This window comes from Ambystoma mexicanum, chromosome 6q (assembly GCF_040938575.1).
Source record: "Ambystoma mexicanum isolate Mex_15411 chromosome 6q, UKY_AmexF1_1, whole genome shotgun sequence".
In the NCBI taxonomy this organism is placed as follows: Eukaryota; Metazoa; Chordata; class Amphibia; order Caudata; family Ambystomatidae; genus Ambystoma; species Ambystoma mexicanum.
This window is the reverse complement of record NC_090937.1, coordinates 548,683,143-548,704,136: the sequence shown is the minus strand read 5'-3', so window position 1 is coordinate 548,704,136 and position 20,994 is coordinate 548,683,143. Positions and strand designations below refer to the sequence as shown.

General features: G+C 52.2%; 1 protein-coding gene across 4 annotated transcripts in view; it reads left to right on the top strand.

Moving 5' to 3' along the window:
- The first annotated feature begins 4,940 nt into the window (after window positions 1–4,940).
- Window positions 4,941–20,994, top strand: part of PCDH10 (protocadherin 10) — a 72,794-nt gene continuing 56,740 nt past the window's right edge. Inside the window, exons 1-4 of one of the 4 annotated variants that reach the window (XM_069631052.1) lie at window positions 4,948–8,781; window positions 11,052–11,110; window positions 12,402–12,508; window positions 18,496–18,831. In XM_069631052.1, coding sequence (XP_069487153.1) covers window positions 6,142–8,781; window positions 11,052–11,110; window positions 12,402–12,508; window positions 18,496–18,831 — 3,142 coding nt within the window. In that variant the 5' untranslated portion in view covers window positions 4,948–6,141. Of the gene's footprint in view, window positions 8,782–11,051; window positions 11,111–12,401; window positions 12,509–18,495; window positions 18,832–20,994 lie in introns of all 4 variants that reach the window. The other 3 variants (XM_069631053.1, XR_011282237.1, XM_069631054.1) reach the window with 3 other exon arrangements.

Sequence of the window (20,994 nt, the reverse complement as noted above, 5' to 3'; positions counted from 1 at the left end):
GTGGGCAATACCTAAAAGAAATAGGAAAGGTGAAATAGAGTGAAGTTAGGGTGAATGGGGACGGGGGAGACTGGGAAAGGGGGCGACGGCGGGAGGTTTTAGGAATGGAAGTCTGTGGTAGAAAAGAAGGGGCCTGAATTCATATGTTCTTTTTTACTGTGATGGGGCCGGTTTAAGGGCCATAAAAAGAAAACATGGCATATACAGAAACATGGTGGTATAAAGGAATTGGGGTGAAGCGTCGTGGGGAAAGCACTGCGAAGCTGCAGAGAACGTCGGCAAGATGTTGTGGTGAAAGGCGCCAGTAAGCCAGCGTGCTTCCTGGAAGAGCGAGGGTACCATTTGCTGCCAAAAGATGACACATGCCACCCGCTGATGTTGTGTCCTCTGGAGAGGGCACCCCATAAGGCAAGGGCCTGCGCATTTGGCGCCTGTGCCCATGTTGCTGGGAGGAGGGTGGGGGCTAGTAACTTGGGCTGGGGTTCAGGCGGGAGCAGCTGGCTGTGCATGTCGGGGCATTAGGGGCGGCGGGGGGCCGGGGGGGGGGTAAACCAGTCTCGTTAAATGAGAAATGGTTAGAAGGCGGCCTGACCACAGCACCCGAATAGCAACGAGAAGGGCAAAAGCAAACCAACAAACCGTTGAACTTAAAGGGGTTGACTATAATGGGGGCATGGCCTGAATTCACGAAAAGTTTTCATGTGATTTTGAAACGTGTCGATTTTTTTAAAGAGCGAGCGCATGTGAGGGGTGTGTAATAAAAGACAAGGGTTCAAAGTGCACTCAGAGCCGCGTGCGGTAGTCAGGGCGTCCGCGGGCCACGCATCTTCCAACCTATCAGAAAGCAGGTTACAGGGAAGGGGAGTTCTGGAATGCCACGGGGAGCCAAAGGGAGGACTCGTCTTGGGGCCACACCTTGGACTCTTTGCACTAAGGCGAGCTGCCAAGCATGGGATGTTGGCATCCTCGTCAATTCACCGCCTGAATGCCCCCACCACTCCCACCCGAATAACCTTAAACAGCGGGGAGCTTGCTGTATCGACCTCAGTACGCAGTCGGTCATCCCCCCCGCCCGCCTCCCCACTCCCCCGTGGGCTGGACCGGCTCCTGCAGCGGCGCCCTGCGCCTCTATTTACAACCCTAATCACGCCATTGATTCCCGTAATCTTTCCTTCACTGGGAGTGGATATTAATCCTCTCCCAGGCAGGGTCGCCTTTTTGTTAAGATAGATAATTAAAACTAAGGCCAGTAATGCCCCTCTTGAGATTCTCCGTGACGCACAAAGTCCGCGCTAAACTTTCAGAGGGCATGGATGCAAAGGTGTCCCCCCGGAGAGGCCGTGCTTTATGGGTAAACCGATGGCACGTGTTTGCGAGTCACGACTTCTGCTCAACTGAACGTGCGAGGATGGACGCTGTTTTAGCTTGGCGCTATGCACGTGCCGCCGCATAGAGGTAACCCCTCATGCTCGGCTCCTTCTTATACACTATGCAAAAGCAACACATGTGGCCTGGATTTAGGTTTGACAATGATGATGCAGGCGCGGGATCCCCACGTGTTTGAATCTTAAATCAGAATGAAGCTGTGGGGATGGGCAAACGTTTGCTCTTCGGGTGCACGTGTGCTTGTAGCATCGAAGTGTGCTGCCCGCCCAGCCGGTGTGCGTTTGCGTCAGAGTGTGTAACACAGTATGCATTTCTGTATGTGCGGGGTGTCAATGCACGCGCATCTGCATGTGTGTGCGTGTCAGTGTGCGGACGAAGCTTCATTATGTTCGTCTGTATGGGTGTGTCCACATCTGCTTTGCTTCTGTGTCTGCGTGTCTGCGCGCGGAGGGATAACACGGAAGTAGCTCGGTGTGGCTGCCTGGGTTTCTCCGTGTGTTTCACGTGGTGCCCCTGTGTGGGTTTCTCGATGGCGAGAGGGGTTTGAGTGCGCACGTTCAGAAAGACGCCCCCTCCGCCCCCCACTCCCCAAACTAAAGAGCATCTCATGAATCGGGGTCAGAGCGCGCCTGGTGCTGTGTAGCCTCGCTTCTGAAACGTGGATATTAGAAATGATATAGTGTGCATTAGGATGTTTAATTCATGTTGCTTTCATTTGCTCCGACCATTGACAAAAATCCATAAATCATTTTCTGGTTCTTGTATTGCCTAAGTGCAATTTGTCATGTTGAATTAGAGGGCTGCTTCAGATCATCTGGGCTTTTAATTCGCTGGTTTGAGTTTAACAAAACGCTGGCTCGGGATGACAGTTGAGGATACGCGTCGGGATACGCACGATCTGGCGGCATCTTGGCTACGGATCTCCCATCCAGGGCCGCGCAGAGCCCGCTGGGGGCAGGCCGGGATGCACCTGGCAGGCCTGTGATGGGAAACTGCGGGCTTTACACCAGAGTACTTTCCCGCTCAGAGTCACGTGGGCTTTCCTTTCTGAATGCATGTGGACGGCGGGATGGCCGTGGAATATAGGAGACCACCTGGCAAACAGCGGCCCGCGTGGACATGAGACCACCACGCACCATAAACAGTGCAGTGCACCCAACCAGCGCAGCTGCTGGCGTCCTCCTGCTTTATTGAAGCGGGAAAGGGATGTCCGCGGTCACTAACAAACCACCGGCTGTTTTGAGAAAGGGAGATTACATGGAGATCAAGGCAGAGGGCAGCAGTGGCCAATGTGTACAGTGGAATTACTCAAAATGCGGGATTAAAAGCAATCACTCGGAGGGCGACTCGGGGATAAAACGGCTGGCTTGCTACCACGTGCTTTCTATCGTGCAGCGCATAAGGGGCCTTTTGGCCTTACTTGAAAGCACTCGCGGCGAGGTACTTGCAGGAATACGGATGCAAGAAGCAGTTCATTCCACAATCCTGCAGGACTAGGGTCAAGTGCGCGGGGGGGGGGGCGTAAGTGGGGGGGGGGCACTTCCCCTGTCCCTTTCATGTTGGCATAAGTGGCGGGCACAAGCGCATTCGGTGATGGGGACACGGCGCGAGGACGAACCGCAGACCCCGGAAATGTGCCATTTATGGAGGCCATAAAGTACAGGGACACCGGGTCCGTTCGCAGTACCCAACCCGTCCCTCCTCCCTTAGTGGGCATGGCAAATGTATATCTATTGCCCCGAAGCACACGAGCAATAAAAACAAAGCAAACGCAAGAGAGTGCACGCGTGCCGTTTCCTCGGTGTATGTTGTATGCGTGATAACACATTCGCTTTCGTTGCGTTGTTTGATTTTGCTCTGCAGCAACGAAATTGCAAGGTCGCGGACCGTGCCTGGGTGTCAGTAGACGGGCACCACATGGGAAAATGGTCGTTCCGTGTGTGATTTACAGACCACTCGGGTCGCAGGGGTCGAAGCTCCAGAGACTCGCACTGAGGGCGCGACCGCCATACGGTGTGCACGCAGCGTCCGCCTCGTGCTGTGCATCAGCTGTCACTCACAGGGGTGACACCCCTCCGCCCCCCACCAAATCCTGCCTCTGCTGGCAGGGGAGCTATAGATCTACATCCCCATGTGCTCTACGAATACATAGCAACACGCACGCAAGCTAGTCCCTCACTAAGCTACCAACCGCCCCTACACGGCCCTCCTACAGACAGCGCATAACTGGCGCAGCAGAAAAGGGCAAACAAGCTCACCCTCTATGAGCGCTAAATTAGACACTTTTGACGGAATCTGCTCAGTGGGAACCCTTGGGCGCGATGCGTGTCTAGTCGCGCAGACGTGCAGATTTCAAATATAATGTCATCTCAGGTTGCTATGCTTGTTTATTATTGCTGTGTAGAGCTCCTGTCATGTCAGTGCCCTAAACGCACAACATGCACCTTATGGACCAGGGAGCACCGAGTGTATTTCTCGAATTAGAGACAAATTCCAAGGGGCACCCGGGGTCTCCTGCGGAATAACTAAAGTGCGGAAGGATTATGTAGACAAGTAGGTACGGTGTGAAATGCACTACCGCAGCCGCTAGAGGGAGCCTGCAGCCAACAATTGGAAGCCAGCACCAGTCTAAATAATGCCGGCGCTCGATGAGGGTCGTGCAGAGCTCATGAAGGACCGTGCGTCCACCTCATTCAGCCACCATATCCGTCTTCTGACCCTTGCAGCCGGGGTCTGCGCCACCGGTGCCCAAGCACCCCACGCGCAATACGAGCATGTATGCATGAACGTTTGGAACCGTAGACGCTTACCGCGGTATTTCTGCATATTATTGTTTTATAGCACACCTAACATAAGGAGTACCATGCCGTGCCTGGGCGTCAAGTCCAATCAATTCAATAGGTTATTTTGCGTTTATAAAACGCACATGCATGTTTTAGTGGTATTGTTCCATGCAACGGTTTGCGCATGCAGAGCATGTTGTGATGGTTTGGATCCGAGGTATGTCTATCTACATATTTCATGATAAAATATTCAAAAGAGAAGAAAGCTCACAGGTTTTCAGTAGTCGGGTCCACCCTCTCTCATCACGTGTTTGGTTTTAGGTGGTGAAAGGGCGTGCATAGGTGGGGCTGCGGACTGTAGAGCCCTCCACGTCCATCGGGAAGAGGTGCTGACTGCGTGCCACTGTCTGCGTGCGAGACAGTGGCACGCAGAACAGATGGGTGGATGGAGTTTTGATAAAGTGCAGAGCTCCGGCCAGAGGCAGGAAGACGCCGCTGGCGGCCTCTGCCCACCCCCTGCGCAGCTTCAAGCCCCGGGCTCATATTCCCACACCTGTCACCGCAGCCCCCGGTGTCTGCGAGTTGTCTGGCTGGGTGAGCGCCAGCGCGGGGCTACGCGGCAGGACCAGGGCGGCGAGGGCTGGGCTGTCAATGGCTGACAAGTCGCAGGCTGCAAGCAGCGCCGCGGTCCCTGGCGTATAGTACACGGGATGCATGCGCACTGTGTGTCGCGGGGACGGCGGGGAATGTTTGGAAACCGTGGGGGGCTAAAATGGAAGACCCGTCATTGAAGGGGACCGCCACTCCCTCATACAGACCCCTGCCGACAGACCTTCTTCGCTGCAACGTGATCAGAAGCATGTCACGCAGAGGTAGAGTATGAAGCGAAACCGACAATAATGCAGATCCGATTGTCAACACACCATAAGAAAAAACATAATTTTATTAGGCAAAAAATGAAACCCAGCGCCCTGCCACGCAAAGGGTACGTGTCGCCCAGGGCAATGGCGACTGTCACTGTGAGCTGAGGATCAGCTTCCCCGTCGGCTGGAGCGGCAGACAGGCTTCTGGGACACGTATCTCTCGCTGTGCCCACTGAGGCTGCTCTGGCCCAGAAGAACGTCTTCGCCTTCCAGAGAGGAATCCCAAAGCCAACTTCTTGAATCAGAACCCCGGCCAGCGACGAGTCCCGCCCCCTCTGACGTCCCAGAGTAGTGCTATGACTGGCGGCTCCTTCGTATGGCCCCGCCCCCGAGGGCGGCGCCGGCTTCTATTGGCAGACGAGAAGAGGGCGCTGCGCAAAAGCAACTGAGCCGCGCTCCCACAGCCCACAAGCTGCCAGCCGCCGTCGGAGTCGTGTAGCCCTGGCAGGACGCACCGATCGCCCGGCAGCCGCCAGAGGAAGCTCCACAGTGCCAGCCGAAGCAGCAGCAACGCGGACTGTGAGTGGGGCATGGTCTACCAGCACTGCCATAACCCCAGAAACCCAGCGCAGCCGCCGCCTGTCCCGCGCCGCTCAGAGGGTAGCACCGGGACTCCCGCTCAGCAGCCCTCCAGCCAGGGAGTGCTCTCCTGACAGCGGGCACGGGAATCGCTCACGTGCATCTATCTCTACAGAACGGATTTGGATATTCTGTTTCTGCGCCCACGGCTCACGCTGTATTGGATTAAAGCAAATGGATTTGAACAATAAACATTTTCAAAATGTTCTGGGCTTGAAAAGGAACTGGATTTGACACATGGATTAACAATTACAGACTGGCTTTTGCATAGTTGAGCATAAAAATCGAATGTAAAAGTGAAGCTGATTTTCCAATAGTCTGGATTTGGAGGCGCTGGGTGTGGAGGATGAACCCTGCTTTTCTTTGCCTGCTTTCGCCCCGTGAAGTGATGCGGGTCCCTCAGCCGTGAACCCTGCGGCTCCCACCTCTTCCTCCCTTGTGCCCAGGGCTGCGTTCCGACCTCCCCGGAGATGCCTCTCCTCCCGCCGCTCCTCTTTCTCCTGCTCCTGCTCGTGGACTCGGCGCGCCCGCAGCTGCACTACACGGTGCAGGAGGAGCAGGCGCCCGGCACCTTCGTGGGGAACATCGCCGAGGACCTGGGCCTGGACGTGACCAAACTGTCCGCGCGGCGCTTCCAGGCGGTGCCAGCCTCACGCTCCCCCTACCTGGCGCTGGACCTGGAAACGGGCGTGCTGCACGTGGCCGAGCCCATGGACCGCGAGCGCATCTGCCGCCAGAGCGCGTCCTGCCTCCTCCACCTCGAGGTCTTCCTCGAGGGCCCGCTTGAGCTCTTCCGCGTGGAGGTGGAGGTTCTGGACCTGAACGACCACGCGCCCGCCTTCCCGCGCGCCGACCTGCAGCTCGAGATATCGGAGAGCGCCGCCCCCGGGGCCCGCTTCCCGCTCGAGAGCGCGCAGGACCCCGATGCAGGGACCAACGCGCTGCGCACCTACGAACTCACCCCGAATGCCTACTTCACGCTGGACGTGCAGACGCAAGGCGGGGGCGGGGCGTCTGTGCCCGGGGGCGGGGCTTCGGAAGGGGGGAAATTCGCGGAGCTTGTGCTGGTGCAACCACTGGACCGCGAGGCACAGGCCCTGCACCGCTACGTGTTGACAGCTGTGGACGGAGGAACGCCCCCGCGGACAGGCACCGCTCTGCTCAGCATTCGTGTTTTGGACTCTAATGACAATGCCCCCGCCTTTGCACAGCCGGTCTATGCAGTGTCTCTGCCCGAGAACGCACCGCCCGGCACACTGGTGCTGCAACTCAACGCCTCAGACCCTGACGAGGGCCCCAATGGTGAGGTGGCGTACGCTTTCAGTGGGCATGGACCAGCACGTGCACGAGAGCTCTTCACCCTAGATGCGACCACTGGGAGGCTAGAGGTGGCTGGCGAGCTGGACTATGAGGAGAGTGCCACACAACAGGTCTACGTGCAGGCGCGTGATCTGGGACCCAATGCTGTGCCCGCGCACTGTAAGGTGCTGGTCCGCCTGGTGGACATCAATGACAATGCACCCGAGGTGACCTTCAGCACGGTAAAGGAGGCAGTAAGTGAAGCAGCCGCCCCGGGCACCGTGGTGGCCCTCTTTAGCGTATCCGACCGTGACTCGGACGAAAATGGACAGGTGCACTGTGAACTGCTGCCCTCTGATCCGCCAGCACCATTCCGCCTCAAGTCCTCGTTCAAGAATTACTACACCATTGTGACTGATGGCGCACTGGATCGCGAGGCAGCACGTGAATACACGCTGACTGTGCTGGCCCGCGACCGAGGCTCCCCGCCTCTCAGTGCCACGCGTTCCATCCGGGTGCGTGTGGCCGATGTGAATGACAATGCTCCACGTTTCTCGCGTGCGGCCTATGATGTGTATGTGACCGAGAACAACGTGCCAGGAGCCTACATCTTTGCCGTGAGTGCGGTGGATGCAGACGAGGAGCGAAATGCAGAGCTAAGCTACGCTATACTGGAGTGTGACATCCAGGGCATGTCTGTGTCTACATATGTGTCCATTAACCCCGAAAACGGTTTCCTCTATGCGCTTCGCAGCTTTGACTACGAGCAGCTACGCCGCTTTAGCTTTGCTGTGGAGGCACGTGATGCTGGAGTCCCACCACTCAGCGCCAATGCCACTGTCTCCATCATAGTGTTGGACCAGAATGACAATGCCCCAGCAATCACCTTCCCACCACCTGGTCCATCCCAGGGCCCGGCACAGCACCAGCACTCTGGCCCTGGCCCCCGTGCAAATGGCTCGTGGGCCCGCGAAGCACTACTGCCGCGCACCGCAGAGTCCGGCTACCTAGTGGCGCGAGTTGAGGCCACAGACGCCGATGAAGGTGAGAATGCACGACTTACCTACAGCATTCTCAGTGGCAATGAGCAGAGCATCTTCCGCATGGACTGGCGCAATGGCGAGCTGAGAACTGCCCGCAGGGTGCCCGCGCAGGCCAAATCCATTGCTGCTTACGAGCTGCAAGTGGAAGTACGAGACCATGGGCAGCCACCACTAAATTCAACTGCCTGGCTGCGCGTGACACTGGTGGATGGCTCGGTGGCCAGGACAGGTGGTGGGGAAGAGCGGCCTAGCCGCGGTGGTGCTGTGGCTGAGAGCTCACTGGACCTGACACTGATTCTGATCATTGCGCTGGGTTCAGTGTCCTTTGTGTTTCTGCTGGCCATGATTCTGTTGGCTGTGCGCTGCCAGAAGGAGAAGAAGCTGAACCTCTACAGCTGCCTTGCAGCTGATGGCTGCCCATGCTGCTGCTGCCCACCTGGCCGTAGGGCCCGTGCCCGCAAGAAGAAGCTCAGCAAGTCAGACATCATGCTGGTGCAGAGCTCGGCTTCAGCGCTGCCCAGCGCCCCTCCGGGTGGCCCACCCCCTGAAGACACTGGCTCATTTGGCTCCCACCACCACAACCAGAACTACTGCTATCAAGTTTGCCTGACCCCAGAGTCCGCCAAGACTGACCTCATGTTCCTCAAGCCGTGCAGCCCTACTCGTGGTGGGGAGTCTGAACTCAGCCCCTGTGGAGGGGCTCTCGTGACCGGCTACAGCGACCAGCAGCCAGACATAATCTCCAATGGCAGCATCCTGTCTGGAGAGGTGAGAGGCCATTAACTTTAGGCCAGGGCATTGTGTGGCATGCAAGGGTTGTTAATTATAAAGAGCTGTGCCCCAAGGAAGATCATACATGCACATCTGTGGCTGGGAGGAACATGCAGAAGTCTCCTCTGTCTGGATAATCCTGGGAGTAATAGACGTGTCTGCACCCTGTGGACGCAGTACCTGGGGTCAGGCATGGAATTGGGATCCTCTAGTGTGTCAGGGGCGCTGTTCATATTGGTTCATGCACAGGGTTGGGAATCAGTTGAGATCAGACCCCGTTCCTTCTGTATTTCTCTTGGTGGGGGGAGGGGGAGCAGGAACACCTACTGTAGACGATGCACAGTGGCGTGGGCGCAGGCAAGACACGGCTGCATTGCTGTAGCTGGCTTGGGGGGCTTCTAGTGCATGGAGATGACTCTCACTGGCGGGGGTGGAGGGAGAGGCTTCTCGGTGCTTGCGTAAAGGGCGTGGTATTGTGCGGGTTATGGGTTTCAGGAAGATGAGGGTCGGGGCCCCCTGACCTGAGAGAGCAACCGGGGCAGGTAACTACTGTCTGGCCTTCCCCCGTGCTGAGCATTGCCCCCTCGCAGTGGGTGGGAGCACGCGCTGTCCACACAACACACTGATTGCAAATACGCCCCCACTCTTCATCTCGCTGCTAAGTCTTTATAAATGAATTAAGCGCTTGACGTTTGTTTCCTCCCGAAAGCAGATGTCCCTGATCCCCGGTTATCTTTTAAACCACCGCACGCTTATTTACCGCATCCCGGGCTCTGCCTTCCCCCGCCTCCGCCCCGTGCCCGGCGCCGCTGTCCAGCACGGCCGCCTCCCCGGGGCTCGCCCACAGCTGCCACTCTATGCAAACACACAGCACCCCTTTCAGAGACATTGCTTTCAGCGCCAGCCCGACCCCGGCGTCGGGGCACTTGCGCAACATTCACGGACCAGCACCAGCAGTTGGTGGCAGGATGAGAAGAAAAAAAAATGGGGGAAAAAAACAAATCTGCAGCTAAACGCCTACACCGCGTGCATGCAAATGAAGGTCCTCGCCTGGCGCCAGCGTCTGTGGCGCGGCTGCGAAAGGCGCGTGCTTCCGTGAGCCCGCTACACCCATGCAGTGCATGTCTGTCTGCCTCCTGCCCCCCCCCCATCGTCCATAGTTCCCATCAACTGCACGACGACACGCACCTTTCTTTAGATCCATGTGCCCGATTCCCGGAGACCAATCAGCCCCCACCCCGCGCTCTCTCCTTGGTTCTAAACATGTATGTCTCTTGCATCCATCTCTGACCCCCCAGCCTCCAATTATCGTTCTTCTTACATGGGGGGTGGGGGCAGAGGGGTGCAATCCCCGTCGAGAATACATTCTCCCCTACGCCATCATCCCCATCACAGCACACGGCGGGTCCAGTCGACTCTCCCCAGCCAACGACCCTTCCCACATTCCTCTCCCGGGTCAAGTCAGCAGAGTGCCCCCACCCCGCCCCTTCCCTTGTCAGAAAGCAAAGCAGGAATAGTGAGTGCATCGATGTCTGGGTAACGTGTTTTTAATCTGGGACCGTTTTGACCTTGGGAAGTCATGTATGCAACGTGGTATGATTGGCTGTCCTTCTATAAGGTTCTCCGGAGCGCCTTTTCCTTTTCCACATATACGCACGTACCCAGTAGCCGCATGGATTCGGAGATGCTAGCAGCATTCTACCGGATATTCTATAGGTGCAAAGTGTGTCACCGGCCATTCTGGCAATCTTACGCGTTCCTAGTTCCCTCTCCTTCCTTTTCTAATCGCCTGACACAAAACTTCACGACAAAAAAAAATGTTTAGCTGCTGCACTGCCGCACAATGCTCTGTATAAAAACACAATACACTTATCCATCACCTACATGTATGGAAAGAGTCGTGTAGCGCCCATATGCACGCATAACCACCTCGAAGCACTTCCAAGCTAAACAGAATGGCCTGGGTTTACTTTAGCCGTACACCGGGCGTAGTTCTTAAGCCTGCACATCAACATCTCCAATGTTACACATGTGGAAATGGCTGGGAAAAGCTACGTGCCCAGAATCGCATGTTCTAGAGGGACAGCTAAAATTAAAACCCGGGTTTTCGAGTTGCAAGGCCACTATAACCACCAAGCCCCATGCCGCCTGTGTGCCGGGGAAAATCTAACATGGCGGTCATGACGTTTCCAGGTTGATGTTTGACATTGCTGTAGGCAAAGCACATATATATCTTTTTTTATTTTTTCCATTTTCTGTATGTCTAGAACAAACATCAGCGGACAGAGCTCAGTTATCTGGTTGACAGACCGCGGCGGGTAAACAGGTATGCATGCCCTCTGCATTCTATGCTCTTCTGAAGTCTTTTTGTACAATTCCCCACAGCCAATAGGCAGTGGCTGCTCGTGCCCCCATCGCAAAGAACTGTAACATTAAATGTGACACATAATGGTCCTTATACTGGTCGTTTGCACAGACCTGTGCTTATAATGGTAGCTTGCCTGGGAGTGATGTGTATTTTATTGGTCTGTGTGTGCGAGATATGTTTAAAATTGATTTCAGAAAATGGGTCTTGAAGTGGTTTTGAAAATTCGGTTGTTGGGTGGTTTCAAGGCACGCGCACCCTTCCCCCAAAGAGGGTGTGATATGAGCGTGCCTGCCGTGCTTGCCAGGGATATGTGTGTGTATTGGGGGGAAGGGGGTTCTGTGGCACTTCGCTGAGTACCGTTAGTCACTGCATTGTGTCCCTGGTGTGCGGGGGTGTCTGCATTGAGGTGTGTGTGTGCTTGTGTTTGTGTCCCTGCATTGAGTACCTACTGTGTGTGTGGGTGTGACCTCATTGAGTACCTGGTGTGTGTGTGTCACTGCATTGAGTACCTGGTGTGTGAAATTTCATTGAGAACCTGGTGTTCCTGTGTGTGCGCGCGCTTCACTGCGTCGAAACCCTGATGTGTGTCTGTCACTACAGTGACTGGTGTGTGTGTGTCACTGCATTTTGTCCCTGGTGTGCAGGTGTGTGTCTGCATTGAGGTGTGTGTGCTTGTATTTATGTCCGTGCATTGAATACCTGGTGTGTGCAATTTCACTGAGAGCCTGGTGTGCCAGTGTGTGCGGGCGCATCACCTCGTTGAAACCCTGATGTGTGTGTGTGTCACTACAGTGACTGGTGTGTGTGTGTGCCACTGCATTGTGTCCCTGGTGTGCGGGTGTGTGTCTGCATTGAGGTGTGTGTGCTTGTGTTTGTGTCCCTGCATTGACTACCTGGTGTGTGTAATTTCACTGAGAGCCTGTTGTGCCTGTGTGTGCGTGCGCATCACTGCGTTGAAACCCTGATGTGTGTGTGTGTCACTACATTCAGCGACTGGTTGTGTGGGTGTGTGTGCGCGTTCGTGCGTGCGTTACTGCATTGATTACCTGGTGCGTGTGGCGCTGCACTGGGAACCTGCCGCATGCGTGTGCCTCTGCACTGGGTTGCGTGAGTGAGAAAGGCAGAGTGGAGTCCCTGTGAGTGCAGCACCCGCCGCGGCCACGTGATGGCAGGAGATGGTCTTGTCAGGGGAGGGCGCCTCTGTCTTTCATACTGTGGGTTCTAATATTGCCATATTTATCCCCCGCAGCTCTGCATTCCAGGAAGCAGACATAGTGAGCTCAAAGGACAGTGGTCATGGAGACAGCGAGCAGGGAGACAGTGATCATGACGCCACTAATCGAGGTCAATCCTCTGGTAAGCCTTCGAGAAATGGATCGCTGCAAGTACAATGTATTGATCCAAAGGTGCACGCAGCAAGCAGTCAGCTCCTGGGCAACCTCGAGGGCCGGGCATACCTGCAAGACAGGCGGGACCACTCAATTCGAGCTCCCGAGTGCAGGGCAGTACGGGGGGCTAGCAGAAAGACATCCGCTTGCTGTAACTATGCTTACACACGGGCGGTTTTATTTTTAATGTGTTGCTCTTTGGGATCAGCAACACCAACACCCACTAAAACATCATTTAGTGCATTGCATTATCAAATTTAAACTTGCAGTCCATTAGCCCTCCCGTGTCCTTTCTGCAAACCTGAATCAATAATGTATTGCAAGGCTTCTATACAGAACATATCTTGCACAGTGAGCACCTGCATTTTTTTTTTGACCGATCCTCCAAGGCGCTCAGGATAGATTCAGCAAAAGCAACATTTCTAGAACTGACCCTAGTGAGAGAAGACGAGGGCGGACTGCCCTTTCCCCACCCCCAAACTTGACTCTGCCCTTCTACTTTTTTTATTAATGCTGCTTTTACAACATTGCTTTCAGGAAATGTTATAACATGTCCCCAATGCTCCCCTCCTCACATACAGTGGCAGATGTGCGCTGCACAAATAATAATAATAATTTAAAATAGCGCTACGAATCCTCGAGCATCTGAGCGCTGCCTATTATTACCCGCGGTGTGTGGTAATAATAATTAACCACAACAGATGTATCTCCCAAGCAATTCCCGTGTTTTAAAAGACTTCTATGTTTTGCACCCGAGATGGGCTTCGCTGTAGTTTTAACATGGAAGCAGTGTCGATGGATAGCGTCTCACCTGACTCCTACCGTCTACAGCTTCTTAGCACTGACATGGCACCGAGGCGAGGGGTTCTTTCGCCAGTGGTGCGTGCACCACTAATCCATGGTGGCGTTTTCTCTTTTTCTTTCTGGTGCTCTGTCATTTTGTCCGTGTCCACATAAAACATGTTGCTAGTGGCAAATTGGCCATGTAAAAACGTGCGGAGCCTACATTACAAAAGCCTTTCACAATGGTGCAATCCCACTTTCTAAATCAGGCCAGCGGAGTTTTGAAGCACCTATATCAACGGGTTTAACACTTCCTGTAAGCCAGACACTCGGGGCCTGATTTACAAACATGTTTTCAATGGGACTTGCCCATGTTAAAACATGTTTATAAGTCAGGCCCCGTGGAATGGCAACCAAGCTCCTTTTTGTGTGAGAGCAACGCGCAGAGAATGGAAACCCTTCTGGGTGTTGCCAGGGCGGCTTCCCGGCCGCAGAGTCGGCAGAAGATGGCAAGAGATGGACGTTCACACGGGCTGGCGTTACATGCCTCAAGCGGCGGTGCAGCTGCCGCGCGCGGAGGCCTCCCTCTCCGTCCCATGTGCCACGTGACCCTTCCCCCATGCCAGCCTGGGCACCCGCGGCGTTGCTTCACATACTCCAGAGTAGGGGTGCGTCTGCAAGACTCCCTGCCATTGTGTGCCTCGCGTTGGGAATTCCGCTTAAGAATGCCCACAATACTCAAGGGCGCATTTTCACTGCGCCGGGCCATTAATATGCGACCATAATGAGAGTTCGGGAGAGCTAAGGGTCTCTTGAGGTCGCGCCCCGTGGGACTCGGCGCTGGAGTGAACAGAGCGTCTATTTTCTGTCTGCGAACCTGACAGTCCAGCAGTCGCCCGAACGTTGCCTCTGCGCACACAAGACTTATTCATTTCGCCCCATTTGAGGGTCTCCTTTAGGGGCTGTGGGTTATTGTGTCTCGAGAATCCCTGCGTTTAGCCTTTCCCCGACCTGAGCGTATGCAGAGGCGCTGACACGGTAATGGGTATTTTGGTAACTCGAGGGGAGCTTTTCTCCCTCTATGGAAGCATCTCATTTACTTAAAGGCCCCGTGTCACTGGCCGCGCTCTCAGCTTGATTGAGAATTTCAATCAGACGAGGCCATCAACATAATGATTCATAATAATGAAACGAACAGGACGTAATTACCATTTGCACGAAGGGCGGGCTTTTCCTAGACTGATGGCAACACAAGTGGATGCACCGAGCAATCCTCCAAGTCACAAGTGCAGTGCTATGTGTGACTTGTGAAGCGCGCCTCTGATGTTTGCACGACTTCGTGGCACGCGCAGTAAACCCGCAGTAACACCACTGCGATCTCGATGTTCTGTTTCTTAGTCAAAGCGAGCCAAGCGCAGGATCTATCATTCTCCTTTCGAAAGAATGGAAGCCGGTGGACACTGCCGGCTGCCCTCGGTCCGCACGGATCTCACGCATACTTACAGCCTGGGCTCTTTGGTGTAGATCGGCTGCCAGGCAGACACCCGCTCGTCGCCACCCTGCTTGAGGGTGCGGAAGGGGTAGAAGAGGGGCGGGGGGGACATAACCTGTGAAGTATCTGATGCCCAATGTTTTCTAAAATGTGGGGAGGCTATATTTGCAGTCAGCAAATGTAAGGTTTAAACAAGGAAGCCCCTTTGTGCACTTCATCTTACAGGGGGCAAAGCTAGCAAAGGTTTACCAGTTTCCTGCCCCAGTGCTCCCTACCTTGACATGTTTTGGGGGCGTTTAGCATTGGCGGTATATGTCAGCAATAGACGGCGCTTTCAAGGCGAATAACACGTTTGTGACGAAGTATACATTTCCGCAGGCCGCGTGGTCGTTTTTTTCTCGGCTCTGCCGTGTTTCTCCTGGCATGTCACCATGTTCTGTTCCAGAGTTAGGGGTTGTGTTTACCACCTCTACCGAACAGAAACGAGTTACTTCTGAAGGCATTGTAGCTCGCCTGCTACTACGTCATTTAACGGAGTTTATGCAAGACGCCCCTGCCCATTCGAACATTTTAAGCGTCAGTTACATTTCGAGTACGTAATATAGACATGAATATACATTTGGAAATAGAATAGGTAAAACGGGGATGGCCGGTGTGGTTAGGAGTGCATGGTCAGGCCACAGTAGGTGATTGGAGGGGTGACTGAGAAGCTGGTCGGTGGAGAAATACAGGGCGCAAAGGGAGAGCGGGTTTGGGCAGCGGACCCACGAAGGTGTTTAGGGGAAGAGACGCCTGCGCCTTCCTCAAAGGCCTATCTTTAAAGACCGCCAAAAAGGCTTGCATACCCATGTTAAAAATGGGAGGCCGAATTTTTGATACAGTGCTGGTTTTCATTTTAACCAACGGACATTCTCCAAATGTTTCTGTTGAGAATTAACCTCCGAGATATTTTCACGTCTCGTTCTCTTAGATTATTGCTGAAACGAACCCACAAACGGCAGCTTCGCGACCCCGGGAAGGCGGGCAGTCACGTGCGCTGTGCACAGTGGCGGCCGCGCAGCTGAGGGTGACTGCACGAGCCCTTCCCGGCGCTGCATTGTCTTCTTTTCGCAGACGCCGAGGGAGAGCGCGCGCACAGAAACGCGCGCCGGAAGCGGGCAGCGCGCCCCGCGACCGTTACTTCAGCAGCGGCCGGGCGCCCGCTCGCGACAGCCTCATCACCCGCTCGCGCCCCTTCCGGGCGCCATTTCACCCACTCCCCTCACCGCGCGCTGCACTGCACGGGGCCACCGTCACCCACGGCTCGCTTTCCAATTCCCTTCCGTGGCAAACGTCGGCTGCTCCGTGCGTTCGAAATTCATTTGCTCAGCGGAGCAATATTTAATTACAAGTTATTAGTATTCACGCCAGATGATAGGACATAAATTACATTTTACTCCATGCCAGGGGAGCAGAACTGAAGGTCTGCTCTTCGAGCTGGCTCCTTTCCTGGCTGCAGAGGGGAGACCATGCCCCCTCTCACTCCCCCCTTGATATGTCTCCAGTTATCAGCTTCCTCTAGAAAAGGCGGGCTGGTGTCACGTCTGCCGTGTGCGTGCAGTTCAGTGGAGTGAACTCCTTCATTCTGCATTTTTGGGCTAAGAAGGAGTGCAGGCGCTGGCAGACAGTGATATTTAAGCACGCATTTTTGTTTGCGTTCATTGCGGAAATATGCCACTTCTGCTTATTGTTTTTCTTTTTGTGCTCATTGAAATGTTCCCCGTCTTTTATTTTTCGAGTTTCCCGTCTTTGCAAACCCTTTCCGCCTGTTAGAAATCTTAACGTTGTTTCTCACATTAACACGACGGATGTTTTTTGTAATGTACAGTGTGTCCTTTTCGTTCGTTATTTACCCATCCTTAATCCCTAAGTCCTTTATTTAAGATCGTCTTCCAGCACCGCGATTCACTATTGAGGGAGGCAGTGAGGAGAACTCCTGTACTCCCCAGGCTCAGTAGAAAGGCCACGATAACGCCTCACAAGGCGCCGTGCCAGGCCCTCCTTGGCCCAGCTTCCATTGCTAGTACTGTGGCAGATGTCCACTTTCATCATTTATGCGAAGATGACCTGTGTATGATCGGGTCAGTTTATGTGTGATGGCCGTTTTTCGAAGCACATTCTTCTGCTGGATGGCGCTGGTGGGCACGCGAATCCCATTTTCTGTAGGATGGAGCCGCAAATGCATTGGGAAAAGCGCAGCCTGATCACTTGGTTGATCTTCAGTTCTGTAATATTCGCACGAGAAATCACTAATTAGGTTTGGCGTTCATGCATGCGTGTAATCATTGTATATGTACCGAGGAGCTCAGCTCTGCTACCCCGGCACCGTTTATTTGTGTAGTATTTACAAACTCCTAACTATTGCTGTGCCTGTGTGCATGATTATGCTGCCGTTTTCTCATCAGTGTCATTGCCTTCTCTTCTTATGCCAGAAGTAAACACATCTTCAGTCTGAAGTGTCCCTCCAAAGGCATTCAGTGGAGAGCCACGTTTGTCTCCACTCTGCATGTCATAGAGGAACTTTGCAGGCAGACCAGGCATTTACAGCTTTGTTAATAGGCAGCAGGCGTGTCACAAAGTCTGCCTCTACCCTTCCAATGATAGGCTGGGTGGCTGGAATCAGTATGGAAGCAGCTGTCCAAGGCACTGATGAACATTTGCAGGCGGGTGCCCACCATCTGTACCCTTCCTTTCTCTTGAACTGATGAACTTTCCACAAGCTATGCCCCCCCTTTCCACACATCATTTGGAGGCCGGTATTGCAACTGTACATATAAGTCAAAGTAGTTACTAAATACGGTATAATATATCGACATTAACAGTAATGATTCAGGAATTTGATGAACCACTGGTCACATATGGGTCGGCACCTGAGCAAGGCAGATCTATGCTTTCTTTTCTCGATCTTTGTCCTTTCCTTAGATTTCAGAATCCAACACAATCTTCTCATAAGGTTGTTCTGGGAAAGCATTGCTTTTGGATGGCAAACCATGTAGCAAGTAAAGAGCTGAGTACACATCTTGGCTTCTTAGGATATGTTGATTACCATCCGTGTATTCGGGTGTTTATTCTGTAAAGTGGGAATCCATTATTTCGGAAAACCCCTCTCACCTGCCTTTATGCAATGATGAGGCTAATTGTTCTTGCTGAAACCCTACATTTTTGTGTTCCTCTCACACTTTTTTTGCACTCCGAGGACATGTCTAGAACATTTTGCTGCACTGTCAAAAGGTAAACCAAGATAAATAGATATGCTCAAAAGGGACATTTTCTTTAGGAATATCCCCCAAAATAGTCATTTATACCCAACAGCTGTTTTAGTCAAAACTAGCTAATATGTACCTTTTTGTTTTTTAGTTCATGGGTGTATAGTTTTTAAAATGCGTCGCTTCAAGAGAATACTGAGTCCACCACCCGTCCTGCCACCTTAACACCTATACACATGAGGAAGATACTCTCGTCAAACCCAAACTCATATCTGAAAACATTGGCAGGTTCGCATATTTTGTAACTAAAAGCAGTATTTGTCCTCTTTGCAAATTAGTATAGTCGCGTATCACAGGATTCCCATGATCCTTAATATCTGATATTGAAAGCAGATGATGGTGTCTGAAGCTTATACCTCTCTCTCCTGCTTGCAGGCACAGATCTCTTTTCCAACTGCACGGAGGAATGCAAAGCCCTTGGCCATTCGGATCGCTGCTGGATGCCCTCTTTTGTCCCTTCCGATGGACGCCAGGCAGCAGATTACCGCACCAACCTCCACGTGCCTGGCATGGACTCAGTTCCAGACACTGAGGTTTTTGAAGCACCTGAAGTGCAGCCTGGGGGAGAGAGGTCCTTCTCCACCTTTGGCAAAGAAAAGGCCCTACTTGGAGTTGTCAATGGTGGCGGGAACACTCTTGAAAGGAAAGAGCGGAAGGAGTTGGATGGTCTGCTATCAGGCACCAGAGCGCCTTACAAACCCCCATATTTGAGTAAGTAGTCTATATAACTGCCATGACAACGCATGCATAGTGTGCCAACAAAGTATCTAAGCAAGCAAGAGTTCATTACTTATTGGAAGGTTGGATAATTGGAGAGCTTCCAAATGGCTCTTGAGCAGTAGACTGCACCCCTTACTGACAGCATAGTTAATGGCCTTGTTTTTGTGGTTCTTCAGATAGTACTTGTAAAATCAATCTTAGAACCCTCTCGTTGTTTGAGTGGCTTTAAAGGATAATGCATTTCCCCTGTTATTAAATGAAATGGCTGCTGTTCTGTCCGTAGTGGAGGCATCTTTGGCATATAAGAGCTCACTCATATTTTCTTGAATTGTAATGAGTTGGTTTGATGTGTGTTTATACACCTGTGATGCCTCTGAATTTACTGTGGAACCATTCTGTGGTGTGATTGGTGATTGCAATTGCAAGCCAGATACGTGTTCCCACAGCATGGCAATGCCCTGTGGTTCCCTCATTTCAGTGTCATGATTTCTCTGCAGTCTTAGGGATCTGGGTCATGGGTTTGGGAATTTTAAGACATTGTACAATGGAATCATTGGAGAGAGGAGAATTGGGGTGAAGGAATGCCACATTGCATTATTTCCATGTGACAGCTTTATCTAAGGCCCTTTTCCCTTCTACTCTCAGAGGGCTACAAATAATGCAACTTACTGAAAGAAACAAGGTGCCCATTCGGCAGTAAACTGGAAGGATGGCATCTTTCCTTCTTTATACATATGATAACAGTAGATGTAACTCGGTCCCAATTAACATTTTATTCATCATTGAAGAGGGTTCTTCAGGTTGTTCATGTTGCAAATGTATATAAACAAAAAACAACTACATATATATATATATTAAAAAAAACATCTTCCATTTGCAATCTGTTTCAATTGTGTGGCTCATTGTGGCATTTTAGCTTTTGTGGAGATGGGTGGAGGGAGTACTGAAAGCTAGGCTTGCTTTACTAAAACGGGCGTGTGTGTCGCTGATGTCACATGGCAATGTAAACATCTTTATATTTGATATTCTTGGGCAGAGTCGTATCAGAAACCTTTGGCTATAGAGTATAACCATGTCAAGATTGTTGCACTGTTCCTTCAAAAAGAGATATGTTTTACAGCTCCTTTGTGTCCGCTTATTACTTATGGAGTTAGCAGAGCACACCCCCTCCTTACGATGACGCAGTATACACCCCTCTTGGAGCCATGCTCCATGATCAGTTCTGTTCGGCCTGCTCAATAAATAATACTCTCGGGAAAATAGTAATACAGACAAACACAAATGTATCACAGTGCCTCTCCATAGGTCACCATACCTCATATCATCGCTCAGACATGGAAGTGTCTATAAGTATCTGGCTAAATTTGATGTACATAATTATTTGAAAACATTCACACTTCATGATGAGCTACATGGCTTAAATGCTATATTCAGTACATCTTTCATCACCAATGTGTACACATTTTGAACCAATAGATATAAAATGGCTGCAAACATTCAGGTTTTTAAATAACTGTAGAAATATACAAGGCCATGCATCCTGGCCTCCAGGCTTTTCTAAGGCTGTGACACAAAGAACCAACTAGTTTTGGCAATGCCTACTGTGTATGGCTGCCTCAATCAGCGTGAATGTAGTTGTACCTGTTTGCAATAAACATCAGATGCTACAGTGCTTCCTCCACCCTAGTTGCATTAATTAATTAATTAATTGAGTATGTATGCTGTTATTGCGCCTTTCACCATAATTTATGGTCCCAACTTGCTTTTAGTTGAACGCTCTTGGAGGGACCAGAGTCTAAACATTTGGGAGAATTCAGGAGGTGCTAATATGCATGTGTGTATTTCATCCATTATAATTATGAAAGGATGGCAACGACCATGCTAGTCACCCATGTCTAAATGGATTGAGAATGGTCATAGCTAAGGTATACTATGGACTTAAAGGGGGGATTGTGGTTAAGGAGGTAGTTATGTGGGAAGCTACAGTTTAAATTTTTGTTATTAAAAGTAGCTTCATTTTTATGTCAGAGGTGATGTGTAATATGTGAGTGCATGGCGTGTGGCGTGAGACTGTGCCTTCCACTAACGTGTGGTGTGCGAGAGGAGAAATATGTTAGCTGTACAAACAACAATGTCTTCTTCCTGGGTTCCTTC